At 47.2% G+C, this 16,478-nt stretch overlaps 1 protein-coding gene across 1 annotated transcript in view; it reads right to left on the bottom strand.

Annotated features, from left to right (window-relative positions):
* LOC311528032 (aryl hydrocarbon receptor-like) overlaps window positions 1-16,478 on the bottom strand; it is a 131,014-nt gene that overhangs the window by 48,654 nt on the left and 65,882 nt on the right. The window contains exon 3 of the mRNA XM_084642629.1: window positions 1,246-1,361. Within this exon, the coding sequence (XP_084498755.1) occupies window positions 1,246-1,361 (116 nt within the window). The remainder of the gene's footprint in view (window positions 1-1,245; window positions 1,362-16,478) is intronic.

The following is a 16,478-nucleotide window of genomic DNA, read 5'->3' on the forward strand; positions in this document are numbered from 1 at the left end:
ATACGTGCAGAGACAAAGTGCTGAGCCTTCTCAGGTATGGCTGGGAAAGGACTGGCAAATACTGCACCTAGCTGCAATGTGAGCTTCTCCCACTCAAGCAATAGAGGCAGCATTGATGGTCACAGCTCACTGAAAAGGATCACAGGCAAGAGGCGCAGAGTTTGAAGCCTGCAGTCCTGGGCATAGTGTGGTACTTGAACAGGGGTATGGGATAGGGGTAATGGGGAAAGTCCCTGAAATCTAGATTAAACTGTTAAAAACTAGAAAAGAAATAAAACTAGTAAAGCTATTTACAACCATAATTAGAACTCCAGAGAAGAGGACACGGAAGGTTTGAACCTGGACTATATGGCAGCAAGGAGATCTGGAGATGTGGTGGTCCACCCCGCCCCTTTATTGCCTTAAATGGAAGCTTGAGGCGAGTCAGGGCACATGCACAGACCAACAAACACTACTTCCAAATTCTCCAACTAGGTGTGCATGCATAACCCACACTGGAATACAATAGGGACCATTCAACAACAACACTGGGTTTTGTCTTAAAAAAACCCAGAAAACTCTGTGCGCCTGTAAAGCCAACACCCCCCGGTCGTTGGTGGGTGGGATCAAACTGGGGATCTCTGGAGCTTAGTGCATGAGCCTCTACTGCATGAGCTAAAAGCCAACTGACTGGTAGTTAAGGCTGTAGAGCAGACTCATTAATTGCTTTCTCTCTCTCTAAGTGGTCTCAGTGCCACTACATGGGACAGAACATCATATCCAGGAGGTGTGTGGGTTAAACGCCCATTTATGGCAGCTAGCTGCAGATGGTTTGAAATGATCTAAGTCAACTCCCGTGGAAGTGAGTGGGAAGAATAGTAAATTGTAAATGACTCTTCACTGCCTTTTATACGTGTTCAAACAGGATGTAATACTCCACCAGTACTTCCATTTTACACCAGTGCTAGTGACTACAAAAGGTGCAAAGCAGTGGAGAATCAAGCTCTGTATCTTTACACCATGCTCTACTGTGAGGTGTTAAATAAGAGGCTGGACTGATTTCTGCAGGCTGAAATAACAAGGCAACCAGGGGCTGCATGGTCTTTTTTTTTTTTGTCAGTCACATTTTGAACCAAACATTTGTCTGTTTCTACCACAAAGTAAATGCACGGGAGTCAAGGTGGAAGAGGAGAGAGAGAGAGAGGAAGTGCCCAGATAAGCCTTGCAGACAGACTTGATTGTAGAGAGAATGCCTGAAGCACCAACCTGTAATAGCAGTTCACCCTCTGGTATGATTCTGTCATCCAGTCCCAAGGTCCTCCCATTGTCATGGTCACCATTCCTTTCTGTTCCCCCTTTGGAGCAGTGACTCTTCAGGGCAACTGCAATGAAGCAAAGTAAAGCAATGTGAGTGCTGAAATAATTTTTACAAAATCACTGCTGTGAATGTCAGATTCTTTTACCTCAAACAATTTGTTCACAGTTTGATTAGGTGCTGCTTCTTCAAAGGAAGCCTGCGTTGCTTGCCAGCTGTTTGCTTTGCTGTTCATAGTGTTTATGGTAGAGGTATATACCATGAAAGCAAGAGGCACTTAACAAGACCTGTGCAAACAGCAGCTAAAGCCTTGCCATAGGCCACTAGAGAGAAGTGTCCAAGTACTTATCACACATGATGACATTTAACACTAACTTCAAACAGTTACTATTTTTAAAGGTATGTTTGCTTTCAGTTGGCTTGCAATTGTCGAAATCTGTCCTTTGGCTAAAAAGGATTCCCCCAGCCCAGCTCTGGCCTCTGTTTAGAGGGATCCATTGTCCCTCTTGGGGAAGGGGGTGGGGGAAGAAAAAAAAAAGAGGTTCTGGTCATTGACCGGTACATGAGAGGACTACCACCAGACCTTCGCGCCTGGGTAAGCCAGAACGAACCCTCCACCTATGATGAGGTTGTCGCACTGGTAGAGAGGTGAAGGACGGCGAGGGAGCTGACCCGATCAGTTAAGGAAGAGGCACCCCGGGTTAAACTAGCAGCACCAGGCCCTAGAGCTCGGGTGACTGGGCCACCAGGAGAGCCCAGGTGGAAAAAGAGAGCAGCTGAAGGCCCACCAGAAGCCACAAAGAGTCGGAGCACTGAGGGAGAAGATGTTAGACTGCCCAAACCAAGAGACTGGGGAATGCCTAGGGCTCCATACCAATGTTATGCCTGCGGGGAGTGGGGACACATAGCTGCACAGCGTCCCAATGCTGAGGAGCCTATGCAGTGTAACATGAGGAACTGGGCTGACCCATGCTCCCTAATCCACCTCGTGGGGGTATCACTAACCCCACATATGTACACCAGACTAGTGAAGCTAAATGGGGTAGAGACCACAGCACTGGTTGATTCGGGGAGTGCTATCACACTTGTCCCGGGGAAGCTCGTGAAGCGTAGTCAGCTGCTGTGGGCTAAGCATATGGGGATAACATGCGTCCATGGGACAGTTGGTTATTACCCCACCATCCCAGTAAAAAAATCGAGATTCAGGGGAACATTACTGAGGTAGCAGCAGATGTAGTCCCTAAACTCCCATACCCGGTGCTCATAGGGACGGACTTCCCAGGGTTTGGAGACTTACTCCTTGTAGGGGAATTGGAGAAAAGGGGAAACCCTGAAGTCAGTGAGGCATCCACAGTAGACTGTCAACCCCCAATCTTCTCTGAAATATCCCCAGATTTGTTCTCCACTCCCAGACAGGGTAGAAAGTCAAAAAGGGCAAGGAGGGCAGCTAAGGCCTTGGGAACCCAAATACTGACCCAAAGCCAGAGGGTCACTCTCATCGGTAGGCGGACCCGAGCAGCTGAAAAGGAGGCCACCCAGGAGGGAGAAGCACCCGAGTCTGACCCCCACCCTAATGCCTCTGAACCAGTAGAGGCAACAGAGACTGGCCGCCTAGAGCTCGGCCAGATTAGCTCTGGGAGAGGAAATTTTGGACAGGACCAGGCTGAAGACCCAAGGACTAGGAAAGAGGTGACCAAAATAGATGGGGTTCCCGTGGAAGGGAAAACCCAGGGTCCAGGACCCTACTTCATAATGAAGAAGGATCTCTTATACCAGGTTGCACCAGTACAGGGGCAGAAGGTACAGCAGATCCTAGTACCTCAAAAACACCAGAATGCTGTATTAAGTCTTGCCCCTAGTCATCTTTTTGGGGGGCATTTGGGGGTAGAGAAGACCCCGGCAGGAGTCCTACGACGATTCTTCTGGCCCAGAGTATATGAGGAAGTGCGGAGGTACTGTGCGTCCTGCCCAGAGTGTCAGCACCACAGTCCCCGCCCCGACTTGAGGGCACCTTTAGTACCCCTTCCCATCATAGAGGTCCCCTTTGAGTGAATAGCCATGGACGAAGCCTGGAGAAGACAGCCCGGGGCCACCAATATATACTTATTGTTTTGGACTATGCTACTCGCTACCCAGAAGCCGTCCCCCTGCGGAACACGGCTTCTAAAACAATAGCTAAAGAATTGGTGGGGATCTTTGCCCGAGCGGGGCTACCAAAGGAGATATTAACAGACCAAGGAACCCCATTTATGTCGAAGTTAATGAAGGACCTCTGTACCCTGCTCCATATACATACCCTGAGAACTTCAGTCTATCATCTGCAGACCGATGGGCTGGTAGAAAGGTTTAACCGAACCCTCAAGGCTATAATACGGAAGGTGCTAAGTTGGGACGGGAAGGATTGTGATGCCCTACTACCTTACCTTATGTTCGCCGTCCGGGAGGTACCTCAGGCCTCAACTGGGTTTTCCCCCTTTGAGTTATTATACAGGCGCCACCCCCGTGGCATACTAGATATTGCCAAAGAGATATGGGAAGAGGAACCCAATGAGGGGAGAAATAGAATAGAACATGTATTGCAGATGCAAGACCGGATAGCCCGGGTCACCCCTATTGTACGGGAACATTTGGAAAAGGCGCAGGAGGCCCAGCGTACCCACTACAATCACCAGGCAAAAGTCCGACAGTTCCAACCAGGGGATTGGGTGATGGTTTTGGTACCCACAGCAGAAAGCAAGCTTCTGGCCCAATGGCAGGGGCCCTATGAGGTGGTTGAACCTGTGGGGGAAGTAACCTACAAGGTGCAGCAGCCAGGATGCTGGAAACAAGAACAAATTTATAACATTAACCTCTTGAAACCTTGGAACCAGCAAGAGGCATGTGTGGTGGCCCAAGAGGCCCCGATTCAGGGAAATAACCTACATGAGCAGATCAGGATATCCCCTGATCTGACACTGAACCAGAAGAAGGAGGTAACTGAGATGATCAACCGGTACCAAGATGTATTTTCAACCAAACCAGTCTTCATTAATTTAAGGTTTCGTGTGCCAGTAATAAATTTCACATTTACAGGAGTCCCCCGATGGAACCCCAGATTGGCAGAGGGCTGAGCGGGGCTGGCGGCCGGAACCCCAGCAGGGAAGGTGCCGGCGGTCGGAACCCCAGACCGGCCCCAGGTTGAGCGGCTCAGCCGGTCTGGGGTTCCATCTGCACTGGCGCTGCCGGTCTGGGGTCCCCACTGCCAGCCTGGATGGACGTAACTGGGGCCGGCAGCCAGGACCCAGGCTGAGCGGGGCCGGCGGACAGAATCCCAGACTGGCAGCACGGGTGGGAGACAGAACTCCAGACTGGCAGTGCGCTGAGCCACTCAGCCTGCTGCCAGTGTGGGGTTCTGTCTGCCAGCCCCTGCCAGTCAGGGTCCTGGCTGCCGGGCCCGCTCAGCCCACTGCCGGCCCAGGGTTCCATCCATCCAGGCCAGGACCCTGGCTGACAGGGGCTGGCGGACGAAACCCCAGACTGGCAGCGGGCCAGCCCCGCTCAGCCCAGGTCCCGGTCGCCGGCCCCGCTCAGCCCGGGTCCCAGCTGCTGGCCCCAGTTATGTCCATCCAGGCCGGCAGTGTGGACCCCAGACCGGCGGCGCCAATGGCAGATGGAACCCCAGACCGGCTGAGCTGCTCAGCCCGCGGCTGGTCTGGGGTTCCATCAGGAGCCCCTATAAATGTAAAATTTATTACTGGCACATGAAACCTTAAATTAATGAAGACTTGGCACACCACTTCTCAAAGGTTGCTGACCCCTGGACTAGATGATCACAGTGGTCCCTTTCTGGCCTTGGAATCAGTGAATCAGGAGCAGATTGGCTCATAGAGCACAAACCTGTAGATGAGCCCATGGGAGAGACTATAGCTGCAAACAAAGAGAACCAGAGAATGCAGCAAAATTGATACCTCACTTGTAAGAGCCCAAAGGATAGAGGAACCATTTGTCTGTGGTAAACACCCAAGTGAGAAGCCAACTCATTCCACCAAGGCCAGGGTATTCCATTTCTTATCAGCTTCAAGCCAGTAGGTCTCTGATGAATTTGAAGTCCCCATCCCACCTTATTCTGCCTGGCTGCTCGTAGCAAGGAGCATGGTCTCTGCGTCCCCCTACCCAAGAGAGTCTTCTGTATATGGGTGTCTGTTCCTGTATCTCTCTGCCATCCTGACTGTTGCAATGGGGGGTGGGAGGGGAGAGAGAGGAGGGGAGATGACTCAGCTGCTTTATGCCTCTCACAGCATTCTCAATGCTGCCAGATGGGTTTCTCTGCTCCTTTGCCCCACTCCAGCGTATTCACAAATCTCCCAATTTGCAGCAGAGCAAAACTGAAGGAATTCCTGTCAGTTTCACTGTACCCTGGGGGTTCTGAAGAGCTGCAGTGAAAATGGACAATTCCCTGTGCAGCTACAAGCTAAAAAACATTAAAGTACATGCAGTTTAAGCTCTGCGGACATGGAGGGCACCTGCCTGACAAGGCAAGTAGATTTTCAAAGCCCTACTCAAGGGCCCCCCCAATAACATTGGCCACATTTTGGATTCCTAGCAGGAACATACGATGTTCAACAGCCTGATTCAAAGACTCCCGTTGACATCAGTGGGCTTTGGGTCAGGATCAAAAGCAGCTAAAAAAAGGTATGTGTCTGCTTTGTGGGGGTTGGGAATCACAGCTGCAGAGATTCTGCATACCTGGGGACTCCACACCCCCTACATATTACAAACTAGGTCTCCACGGCACATCTGCATAGCTTACATGAGGACAGGGGAGGAGTGGAGAGGGGGACTGAGGGGTCAGAGTGGGTTTGGGCTAAATTTGGCAATAATGGGGTTGCACACATACAGCTGAAGGCTCAATCTGCTCTGCATGGATTTTTATTATTGGTGGGGATCCACAGGCCAGAAAGAAGCCAGCTTGACTCAGATCCATAGTTGAGTTTGCAGGGCTGCAGCTAAAGTAAATAAAAATGTTTTAAATTGTAAAATGAGCAAGTTTGATCAGGAAGTAAACAGACACAATATGCATACTGTCCCATGGAGGACATTTCTACAAAGTCACTTCTCAGAGGAGACTTGTACTCTAAAAATCAATACCAACAGATGAGAAAATAAGAGTAAACAAGCAACATTGATTGTCGTTATCAATCCTTTCCTATAGGAGCACAAAATTTACATTTGCACCCACAATTTCAAGGTTATTTTTTGTTCATGCCAGAGGTCTATTGTAATAATTGAGACAAATTAACCGTAATTGTCAGCTCAACTTTAAAGAGTATGTAAAGCTTCATAAAATATCACAATAACCAACAAAAACCACAAGTGTTGATAGGAAAGTTAGGAAAGGAGACCAAAAAAGTGAATGAGTCTAAACAAAAAGGCCTCCTGACAGAACTCAAAACCATGTTAAAATTAGGCTCAGTAAGAACGAGAAAATGTGCACCCAGAAACTGAAGAACCAAAACTGGTGTGTCGGCTAGTCGGCCTAACTGGTGGGCAAAATAATGAGGGGATGGGCTGTTCCACCCAAAGACTTGTGTGTGTGTGGGGGGGAGAATACGGAAGAACAGACAGAGGCAACTAGAATGAGCTGCTGCCACCCGCACCTTTTCCTGGGACCCCAGACCTTTGTCCTTCCGATCCTGAGGTGTCCTGACTATACTGAGATGGGGACCCAAATGATATCACCACCCCTACCAGTTCCAGATGAATCCCAAATGCCACCTGAGATGAAGAGGGATTAAACTTTAACATCAGCAGCTCATCTACTTCTTCTTCCCTCACCCCCCAAGAGGACAATTACCAACATTTTTGGTACCATCCAAAGTCTGTAAAACAGAGGGGCATGGGGGGTTTCCTCTAAAGGGAAAGTTTCTGCCCAGCTAAAGGGATAGAGTACAAGAGATGTTAAAATAGATGCCTGTCATAAATATAAAGGGAAGGGTAAACACCTTTAAAATCCCTCCTGGCCAGAGGAAAAACCCTTTCACCTGTAAAGGGTTAAGAAGCTAGAATAACCTCGCTGGCACCTGACCAAAATGACCAATGAGGAGACAAGATACTTTCAAAAGCTGGAGCGGGGAGAAACAAAGGCTCTCTCTGTCTGTGTGATGCTTTTGCTGGGGACAGAACAGGAATGGAGTCTTAAAACTTAGTAACAGGTTTCAGGATTTTGATTTTTTTTTTTTTTTTTTACAAGGAGCACAAGTTTGAAAAGGAATTTTTTTTTCCTTTGGGCTGCTGGTAAGCAGGTTTCCAAGTAGTTGGAAGTTTTTTGCTTTGATTTGGGGCCAGAGCAGAGACAAGGGAATTGTCTTTTTCTGTAGGCTGACAATCACTATCAGAGAATAGGTATTCTATTCCAGCACAGCAAAATTTTACAGCCAAGTTTTGTTTCTTTATTTCTAAACCTCAGGTGTAAAGTTAGTTAAAAACAGAGAGGTTAGGATGACAAAATCCACGGCTTGACAAAAGCTGGAATTAGCCAGATTTCAGGCTAAGGAAAAACAAAGGGAACATGAAAGACAGATAGAACTCATGCAGCTGAAGGAGGAGGAGAGGGGAAAAAGAGAGGAAGCATGCACTGGAGATGGAGAAGGTAAAGGCTCAGCAGAATATACCAACAAACCCTAGCAATCCTTCTCCAGGTACCACTCCCCATCCCAGAAAGTTCCCCACCTACAAGGCAGGCGATGATACTGAGGCCTTCTCGGAAAACTTCGAAAGGGCCTGCCTTGGGTACAACATCTCTACTGACCAATACATGGTAGAGCTGAGGCCGCAGCTCAGTGGACCCTTAGCTGAGGTGGCAGCTGAAATGCCTAAAGAACACATGAACAAGTATGAACTGTTTAAATCCAAGGCGAGAGTCAGAATGGGGATAACACCCGAGCAGTCTCGTCGGAGGTTCAGAGCCCTAAGGTGGAAACCAGACGTGTCATTTACCCGACATGCCTACCACATTGTGAGACATTGGGACGCCTAGATATCAGGAGCAAATGTTGAATCTCCAGTAAATTTGCCCTTCCTAATGCAAATGGAACAATTCTTAGAGGGAGTTCCTGAGGAAATAGAAAGATACATCCTAGATGGGAAGCCCAAAACTGTAATCGAGGCAGGAGAGATTGGAGCCAGATGGGTGGAGGTGGCAGAGAAGAAGAAAACTGGTCGCAGTTGGAGCGGAGACCAGAAGGGACAACCCCAGACCACACCCTATTACCGGGCGCCGCCCAAAGCCCCACCTACCTCCCAAAGAATCCTCCAGACTCCTTATCGTCCCGCCACTCTGTTCTTCAGCAACCCACCTTGCCCCAGTGACCCGTCAGCTAGACGATGTTTTAAATGTAATGAGCTGGGGCATGTAAAGGCCAACTGCCCCAAGAACCCCAACAGATTACAGTTCATTGCACTGGAATCACACCAGAGGTCCACAGGCCCAGATACCTCCCAGATACCCTTGGAGTGGAGGGAAACTGTGAGTGTGGGTGGGAAGAAGGTCACCGCATGTAGGGACACTGGAGCACAAGTGTCAGCTATCCATGCTTCCTTAGTGGACCCCAATTTAATCAACCCAGAGATCCAAGTGACAATTCAGCCCTTCAAGTCCAACTCTTTCAATTTGCCTACAGCCAAGTTGCCTGTCCAGTACCAGGGCTGGTCAGGAACATGGACTTTTGCAGTCTATGATGATTATCCCATCCCCATGCTGTTGGGGGAAGACTTGGCCAATCATGTGAAGCGGGCCAAGAGGGTGGGAATGGTCACCCGTAGCCAGGCTAAACAAGCTGTGAGGCCTAGCTCTGTTCCGGAAACTTCTATCAGGACCCAGTCAGAGGTGATGGACCCGGACCCCAGGCCAATGTCTGGAACAGCAGTAGTGGATCCAGTCCCAGAGACCCAGACGGAACCAGTCCCAGAACTGGAACCAGCCGAACAACCAACACCAGACCCATTGCCAGCACTGAATCCAGTACTTGCAACCTCAACACCAGAGGGCCCCACCGAACCTGAACCGGCAACAGCCCATAACCCTACACAAGAGGCTCAGCCAGAGCCTGAACCCCAACATAGTGTCCCAGCGGAAAGCGGTTCACAGTCAACGGAAACAGCCCCATCCCCTACATCGCTTCCAGAGGGACCAAGCATAGGTCCACAATCCAATGAGGAACTGATATCTCCAGCATCAAGGGAACAGTTCCAGACCAAACAGAAAGCAGATGAAAGCCTCCAGAGAGCTTGGACGGCAGCACGGAGCAACCCACCGCCTCTCAGCTCTTCTAATCGATCCAGGTTTGTTGTAGAAAGAGGACTTTTATACAAGGAAACTCTTTCTGGTGGACACCAGGAAGACTGGCATCCTCAGAGACAGTTGGTAGTTCCAACTAAATACCGGACCAAGCTCTTGAGCTTAGTCCATGATCACCCTAGTGGCCATGCTGGGGTGAACAGGACCAAAGGCTGTTTTGGGGGGTCATTCCACTGGGAGGGAATGGGCAAGGATGTTTCTACCTATGTCCAGTCTTGTGAAGTATGCCAAAGAGTAGGAAAACCCCAAGATCAGGTCAAAGCCCCTCTCCAGCCACTCCCCATCATTGAAGTTCCATTTCCGCGAGTAGCTGTGGATATTCTGGGTCCTTTTCCGAAAAAGACACCGAGAGGAAAGCAGTACACACTGACTTTCATGGATTTTGCCACCCGATGGCCAGAAGCAGTAGCTCTAAGCAACACCAGGGCTAAAAGTGTGTGCCAGGCCCTAACAGACATTTTTGCCAGGGTAGGTTGGCCCTCCGACATCCTCACAGATGCAGGGACTAATTTCCTGGCAGGAACTATGGAAAACCTTTGGGAAGTTCATGGGGTAAATCACTTGGTTACCACCCCTACAGGCCAAAGTGGATGCCATCCAAAAGTGGCCTGTCCCAAAGTCAAAGAAACAGGTTCAATCCTTCTTAGGCTTGGCCAGTTATTACAGACGATTTGTACCGCAATACAGCCAAATCGCCGCCCCACTGACAGACCTAACCAAAAAGAAACAGCCAAATGCCGTTCAGTGGACCGAAAAGTGTCAGAAGGCCTTTAACCAGCTTAAAGCGACACTCATGTCTGACCCTGTACTAAGGGCCCCAGACTTTGACAAACCGTTCCTAGTAACCACAGATGCATCCGAGTGTGGTGTGGGAGCAGTTTTAATGTAGAAAGGACCTGATCAAGAATTCCACCCTGTAGTGTTTCTCAGCAAAAAACTGTCTGAGAGGGAAAGCAACTGGTCAGTCAGTGAAAAAGAATGTTATGCCATTGTCTACGCTCTGGAAAAGCTACGCCCATATGTTTGGGGACGGCGTTTCCACCTGCAAACCGACCATGCTGCACTGAAGTGACTTCACACTGTCAAAGAAAATAACAAAAAACTTCCTTGGTGGAGTTTAGTTCTCCAAGATTTTGATTTCAACATCCAACACATCTCAGGAGCTTCTAACAAAGTGGCTGATGCACTCTCCTGTGAAAGGTTCCCAGAATCAACTGGTTAAAATCGTCGTTGAGATGTGGAAAATATTGTTAGTCTTTATATACTTGGTAGTATATTTAGAGATGCATGTGTCTTATTAACTCTGTTTTTCCTAGAGCTCCAGGAAGAAATCCCAGCCAGTGTTTCACCCTAGCTGAGATTTGGGGGGCATGTCATAAATATAAAGGGAAGGGTAAACCCCTTTAAAATCCCTCCTGGCCAGAGGAAAAATCCTCTCACCTGTAAAGGGTTAAGAAGCTAAAGGTAACCTCGCTGGCACCTGACCAAAATGACCAATGAGGAGACAAGATACTTTCAAAAGCTGGGAGGAGGGAGAAAAACAAAGTGTGTGGCTGTTGGTATGCTGCTTTTGCCGGGGATAGAACAGGAATGGAGTCTTAGAACTTTTAGTAAGTAATCTAGCTAGGTATGCGTTAGATTATGATTTCTTTAAATGGCTGAGAAAAGAATTGTGCTGAATAGAATGACTATTTCTGTCTGTGTGTCTTTTTTGTAACTTAAGGTTTTGCCTAGAGGGATTCCCTATGTTTTGAATCTGATTACCCTGTAAGATATTTACCATCCTGATTTTACAGAGGTGATTCTTTTTACTTTTTCTTCTATTAAAATTTTTCTTTTAAGAACCTGATTGCTTTTTTCATTGTTCTTGAGATCCAAGGGTTTGGGTCTGCGTTCACCTATGCATATTGGTGAGGATTTTTATCAAGCCTTCCCCAGAAAAGGGGGTGTAGGGTTTGGGGAGGATTTGGGGGGGGGTAGGGGAAGACATTTCCAAGCGGGCTCTTTCCTAGTTATATCTCTGTTAGACGCTTGGTGGTGGCTGCAATAAAGTACAAGGGCAAAAGGTCAAACAGTTTGTACTTTGGGGAAGTTTTATCCTAAGCTGGTAAAAATAAGCTTAGGGGGTTTTCATGCAGGTCCCCACATCTGTACCCTAGGTTCAGAGTGGGGAAGGAACCTTGACAATGCCATATTTAATACTTCACATTTCAAAATATTAACTATTTTTTTCTCCTTTTCTTGATCTTCTCACTGACTAGTTAATCCTTCTGTTTAATACATCATTCAGTTACACATATGAACCATGTTTTGATAAGTGACGTTTATATATTGTGACAAAGTTCCTCCTCTACCTTGGTGGATCCTGCGCTTATTGGCGGATTTTGCTCGCCTCAGAGATTCACAGTAGCCCTCAGTTTAGCCACTTTCGTGGCTCAAATCTGCCGTTCACTCAGACAACCTCATCCCTGGCCAGCATGGGGAAAAAAGAATAAGAACAATCCCTGCAGTTTCTGCTGATCCACTATGTGGGTTGGGGAACAGCTCAGAGACCTTCCTCTCTGGTGGAACCTCCTGCGTTGGGAGGTTTCGGTGGAACCTGGGCCCGCCCTCTACCCCGGGTTCCAGCCTAGGCCCCTGTGGACTGCAGCTGTCTAGAGTGCCTCCTGGAAAAGCTGCGCGACAGCTACAATTCCCTGGTCTACTTCCTCATGGCTTGTACTCCTCAGTCCTCCAGCAGTGCATTCTCTCATTCCCAGCTCCTTACGCGCACCTCACTAAATGGAGTGAGAGCCTTTTTAAACCAGGTGTCCTGATTAGCCTTAATTAATTCTAGCAGCTTCCCAATTGGCTACAGGTGTTCTAATTAGCCTGCCTGTCTTACTGAGGTTACAGGGACAAACCATCCTGATGTGTAGAAAGAATAGTAAATATGGCAGGCGACCAGCTTGGCTTAACAGTGAAATCCTTGCTGATCTTAAACACAAAAAAGAAGATTACAAGAAGTGAAAGATTGGACAAATGACCAGGGAAGAGTATAAAAATATTGCTTGGGCATGCAGGAGTGAAATCAGGAAGGCCAATCACACCTGGAGTTGCAGCTAGCAAGAGATGTTAAGAGTAACAAGAAGGGTTTCTTCAGGTATGTTAGCGACAAGAAGAAAGTCAAGGAAAGTGTGGGCCCCTTACTGAAGGAGGGAGGCAACTTAGTGACAGAGGATGTGGAAAAAGCTAATGTACTCAATGCTTTTTTTTGCCTCTGTCTTCACGAACAAGGTCAGCTTCCAGACTACTGCACTGGACAGCACAGCATGGGGAGGAGGTGACCAGCCCTCTCTGGAGAAAGAAGTGGTTCGGGACTATTTAGAAAAGCTGGATGAGCACAAGTCCATGGGGCCGGATGCGCTGCATCCGAGAGTGCTAAAGGAGTTGGTGGATGTGGTTGCAGAGCCATTGGCCATTATCTGTGAAAACTCGTGGTGATTGGAAGAAGTTCCAGCAATTGGAAAAAGGCTAATATAGAGCCCATCTTTAAAAAGGGGAAGAAGGAGGATCCTGAGAAGTACAGGCCAGTCAGCCTCACCTCAGTCCCTGGGAAAATCACGGAGCAGGTCCTCAAGGAATCAATTTTGAAGCACTTGGAGGAGAGGAAAGTGATCAGAAACAGTTAGCATGGATTCACCAAGGGCAAGTCATGCTTGACTAATCTAATTGCCTTCTATGACGAGATAACTGGCTCTGTGGATGAGGGGAAAGCATTGGACGTGTTGTTCCTTGACTTTAGCAAAGCTTTTGACACTGTCTCCCACAGTATTCCTGCCAGCAAGTTAAAGAAGTATGGGCTGGATGAATGGACTATAAGGTGGATAGAAAGTTGGCTAGATTGTCGGGCTCAACTTGTAGTGATCAATGGTTCCATGTCTAGCTGGCAGCCGGTATCAAGCGGAGTGCCCCAGGGGTCGGTCATGGGGCCATTTTTGTTCAATATCTTCATTAATGATCTGGAGGATGGTGTGGATTGCACCCTCAGCAAGTTTGCAGATGACACTAAACTGGGAGGAGAGGTAGATATGCTGGAGGGTAGGGATAGGATACAGAGGGACCTAGACAAATTAGAGGATTGGGCCAAAAGAAATCTGATGAGGTTCAACAAGGACAAGTGCAGAGTCCTGCACTTAGGACGGAAGAATCCCATGCACCGCTACAGACTAGGGACCGAATGGCTAGGCAGCAGTTCTGCAGAAAAGGACCTAGGGGTGACAGTGGACGAGAAGCTGGATATGAGTCAGCAGTGTGCCCTTGTTGCCAAGAAGGCCAATGGCATTTTGGGATGTATAAGTAGGGGCATTGCCAGCAGATCGAGGGACGTGATCGGTACCCTCCATTTGACATTGGTGAGGCCTCATCTGGAGTACTGTGTCCAGTTTTGGGCCCCACACTACAAGAAGGATGTGGCAAAATTGGAGAGAGTCCAGCAGAGGGCAACAAAAATGATTAGGGGATTGAAACACATAAGTTATGAAGAGAGGCTGAGGGAACTGGAATTGTTTAGTCTGCGGAAGAGAAGAATGAGGGGGGATTTAATAGCTGCTTTCAACTACCTGAAAGGGGGTTCCAAAGAGGATGGATCTAGACTGTTCTCAGTGGTAGCTGATGACAGAACAAGGAGTAATGGTCTCAAGTTGCAGTGGGGGAGGTTTAGGTTGGCTATTAGGAAAATCTTTTTCACTAGGAGGGTGGTGAAACACTGGAATGTGTTACCTAGGGAGGTGGTAGAATCTCCTTCCACAGAAGTTTTTAAGATCAGGCTTGACAAAGACCTGGCTGGGATCATTTAGTTGGGGATTGGTCCTGCTTTGAGCAGGGGGTTGGACTAGATGACCTCCTGAGGTCCCTTCCAACCCTGATATTCTATGATTCTATGAATTAGTTCTAGAAAGTTCCTGAGTGTTCTGGAATAGTCCCTGTTATTTTACGCAGGGAAAAGGGACCTGCTTAACCTGGAACTAATGTATCTACCTTCGACCACTCTTTTGTAGTCATCTGGTCTGACCCTGTCACAATATCCAAAACATTTCAGGTTGTTTTGTTTAGTAACTGATTTTGTATGCTGTTGTGTGTTTTAATTAAATTCCAGTTACCACCCTCATTCAGCCTGACACAAGTCAGCAGCAAAGTTAATTATCTAGTAAATAAGCAATGTATTATTCACCATTTTCTAACTGTACATTTTAGTACAATAAAAAAGAATCTCATAATTATCTATACGGCTGCTTAAATATACATTATATTGTACCCATCTGGTTAGCAAAAAAGTACCAAAACGAGTGTAAAGGCTATATTAGTTGTAAGTCAACACATTTCAGTGTTTATACCAACCAATGAGAATGTAGGTGCTGGAACTAGGGGTGCTATCACACCCCCTGGTTTGAAGTGGTTTCCATTATATACAGAGTTTACAGTGTGGTTCAGTGGCTCTCTACACCCCCAATATACAAATTGTTCCAGCACCCCTGAATGAGAATCAGCCTCTTTAGGAAAAAACCTAAGAAGTACAAATGTAAAACAAGATTACAACTGAAGATTTAAAAAGCAAGGCTTCCTGCTTACTAATTTATATCATCACTAAAAGTCAGTGATACAACTGCCTTTCATTTAAATCATTCCACCCTGACACGGATCTTATAATCTAAAACAGACATCTCAGTCAAAGCATGATGAAAGGATAGGGAAAACTGAGGCATAGCGAAATTTTAAGCAACTTGACAAAGGTCAGAAAGGGAGTCAGCGGCAGATTTGGCACTTGAACTCAGATCTCTTAAATCCCGATCTGGCACTGTAAGTACAAGACCATCTTTCTTTCTTCTTTGTAGTTACCCCTGTATATTTTTGCTCCCCAAGAAGAGATGGATAACATTGTTTATACCTGTAGAAAGCAAGCAGTTAGCTAGGATCTGGTGAAAGATAATACACAGTGGAGGTTCTATAACAAAAGTGACTTGTTTGTTTTTAAAAAGAAAACTATTGTGGACTTATCATTTCAGGCCAGTACAGCTTTAATACAACTAAACATCACAGGCCCAAGTTGTGCTATCAGTGTTTAAGCATAACTGCCTATTGAGAAAAGTGAGGAGCAGTTCTGCAAGAAAGCTGAGGTAGGTTATGGCCCATAGTGTTTACTAAAACACAGACGCACCCCTGAATATTGCTGAAATACCAGATAGTGCAATGTTAAGCAACATGCATATACAATCTGTGCAAACTTTTGCAGTACACGGGATGAAACCCATACACAGCATCTGCCTCAAGTAACAGGCTGCTTCATTTTTGTGAGCACTCTTAGTAAAACATAGAAAATATGAATAATTAAACTTCTTTAGGTCTAGGAAGGCTTGAAAAAAAATGGAATACTGCAATGGAATACTGCAAAAGGTGCACAATCAAAATAGAATGACAGAGGAAAGGCACAAAGTGTTGCATCAAGATAGACAAAGGAAGTTTGGTTCTAATGGCTTTGATTTCCCTGGCACATCTATTTTAATCTCTGCCACATGCTAACAGTAGAGGTATGACCAACAGATAATGGATTTAATGCCAGATTTTTAAAGGTATCTGGGCACCTAATTTCAAATATCTTTTTAAAAATCTGGCCTTTTGTCCTTTGCCCTTTGTTCACAAGGGCTGCCTGAAACTTGACCTAAGTCACACGCTGAGCACCCAGAACTCACAGCTTACTTATCTGATCCTAGCCTGGATTTCCTGCATAAATAGGCCAGAGAACCTCATTCAGTGACTCCTGCATCAAGCCCATGACGTGTGGGTGAACTAGAGAGTGTCTTGATTTAAAGA

This window comes from Lepidochelys olivacea, assembly GCF_965140295.1.
Source record: "Lepidochelys olivacea isolate rLepOli2 genome assembly, chromosome: 11".
NCBI lineage: Eukaryota > Metazoa > Chordata > Testudines > Cheloniidae > Lepidochelys > Lepidochelys olivacea.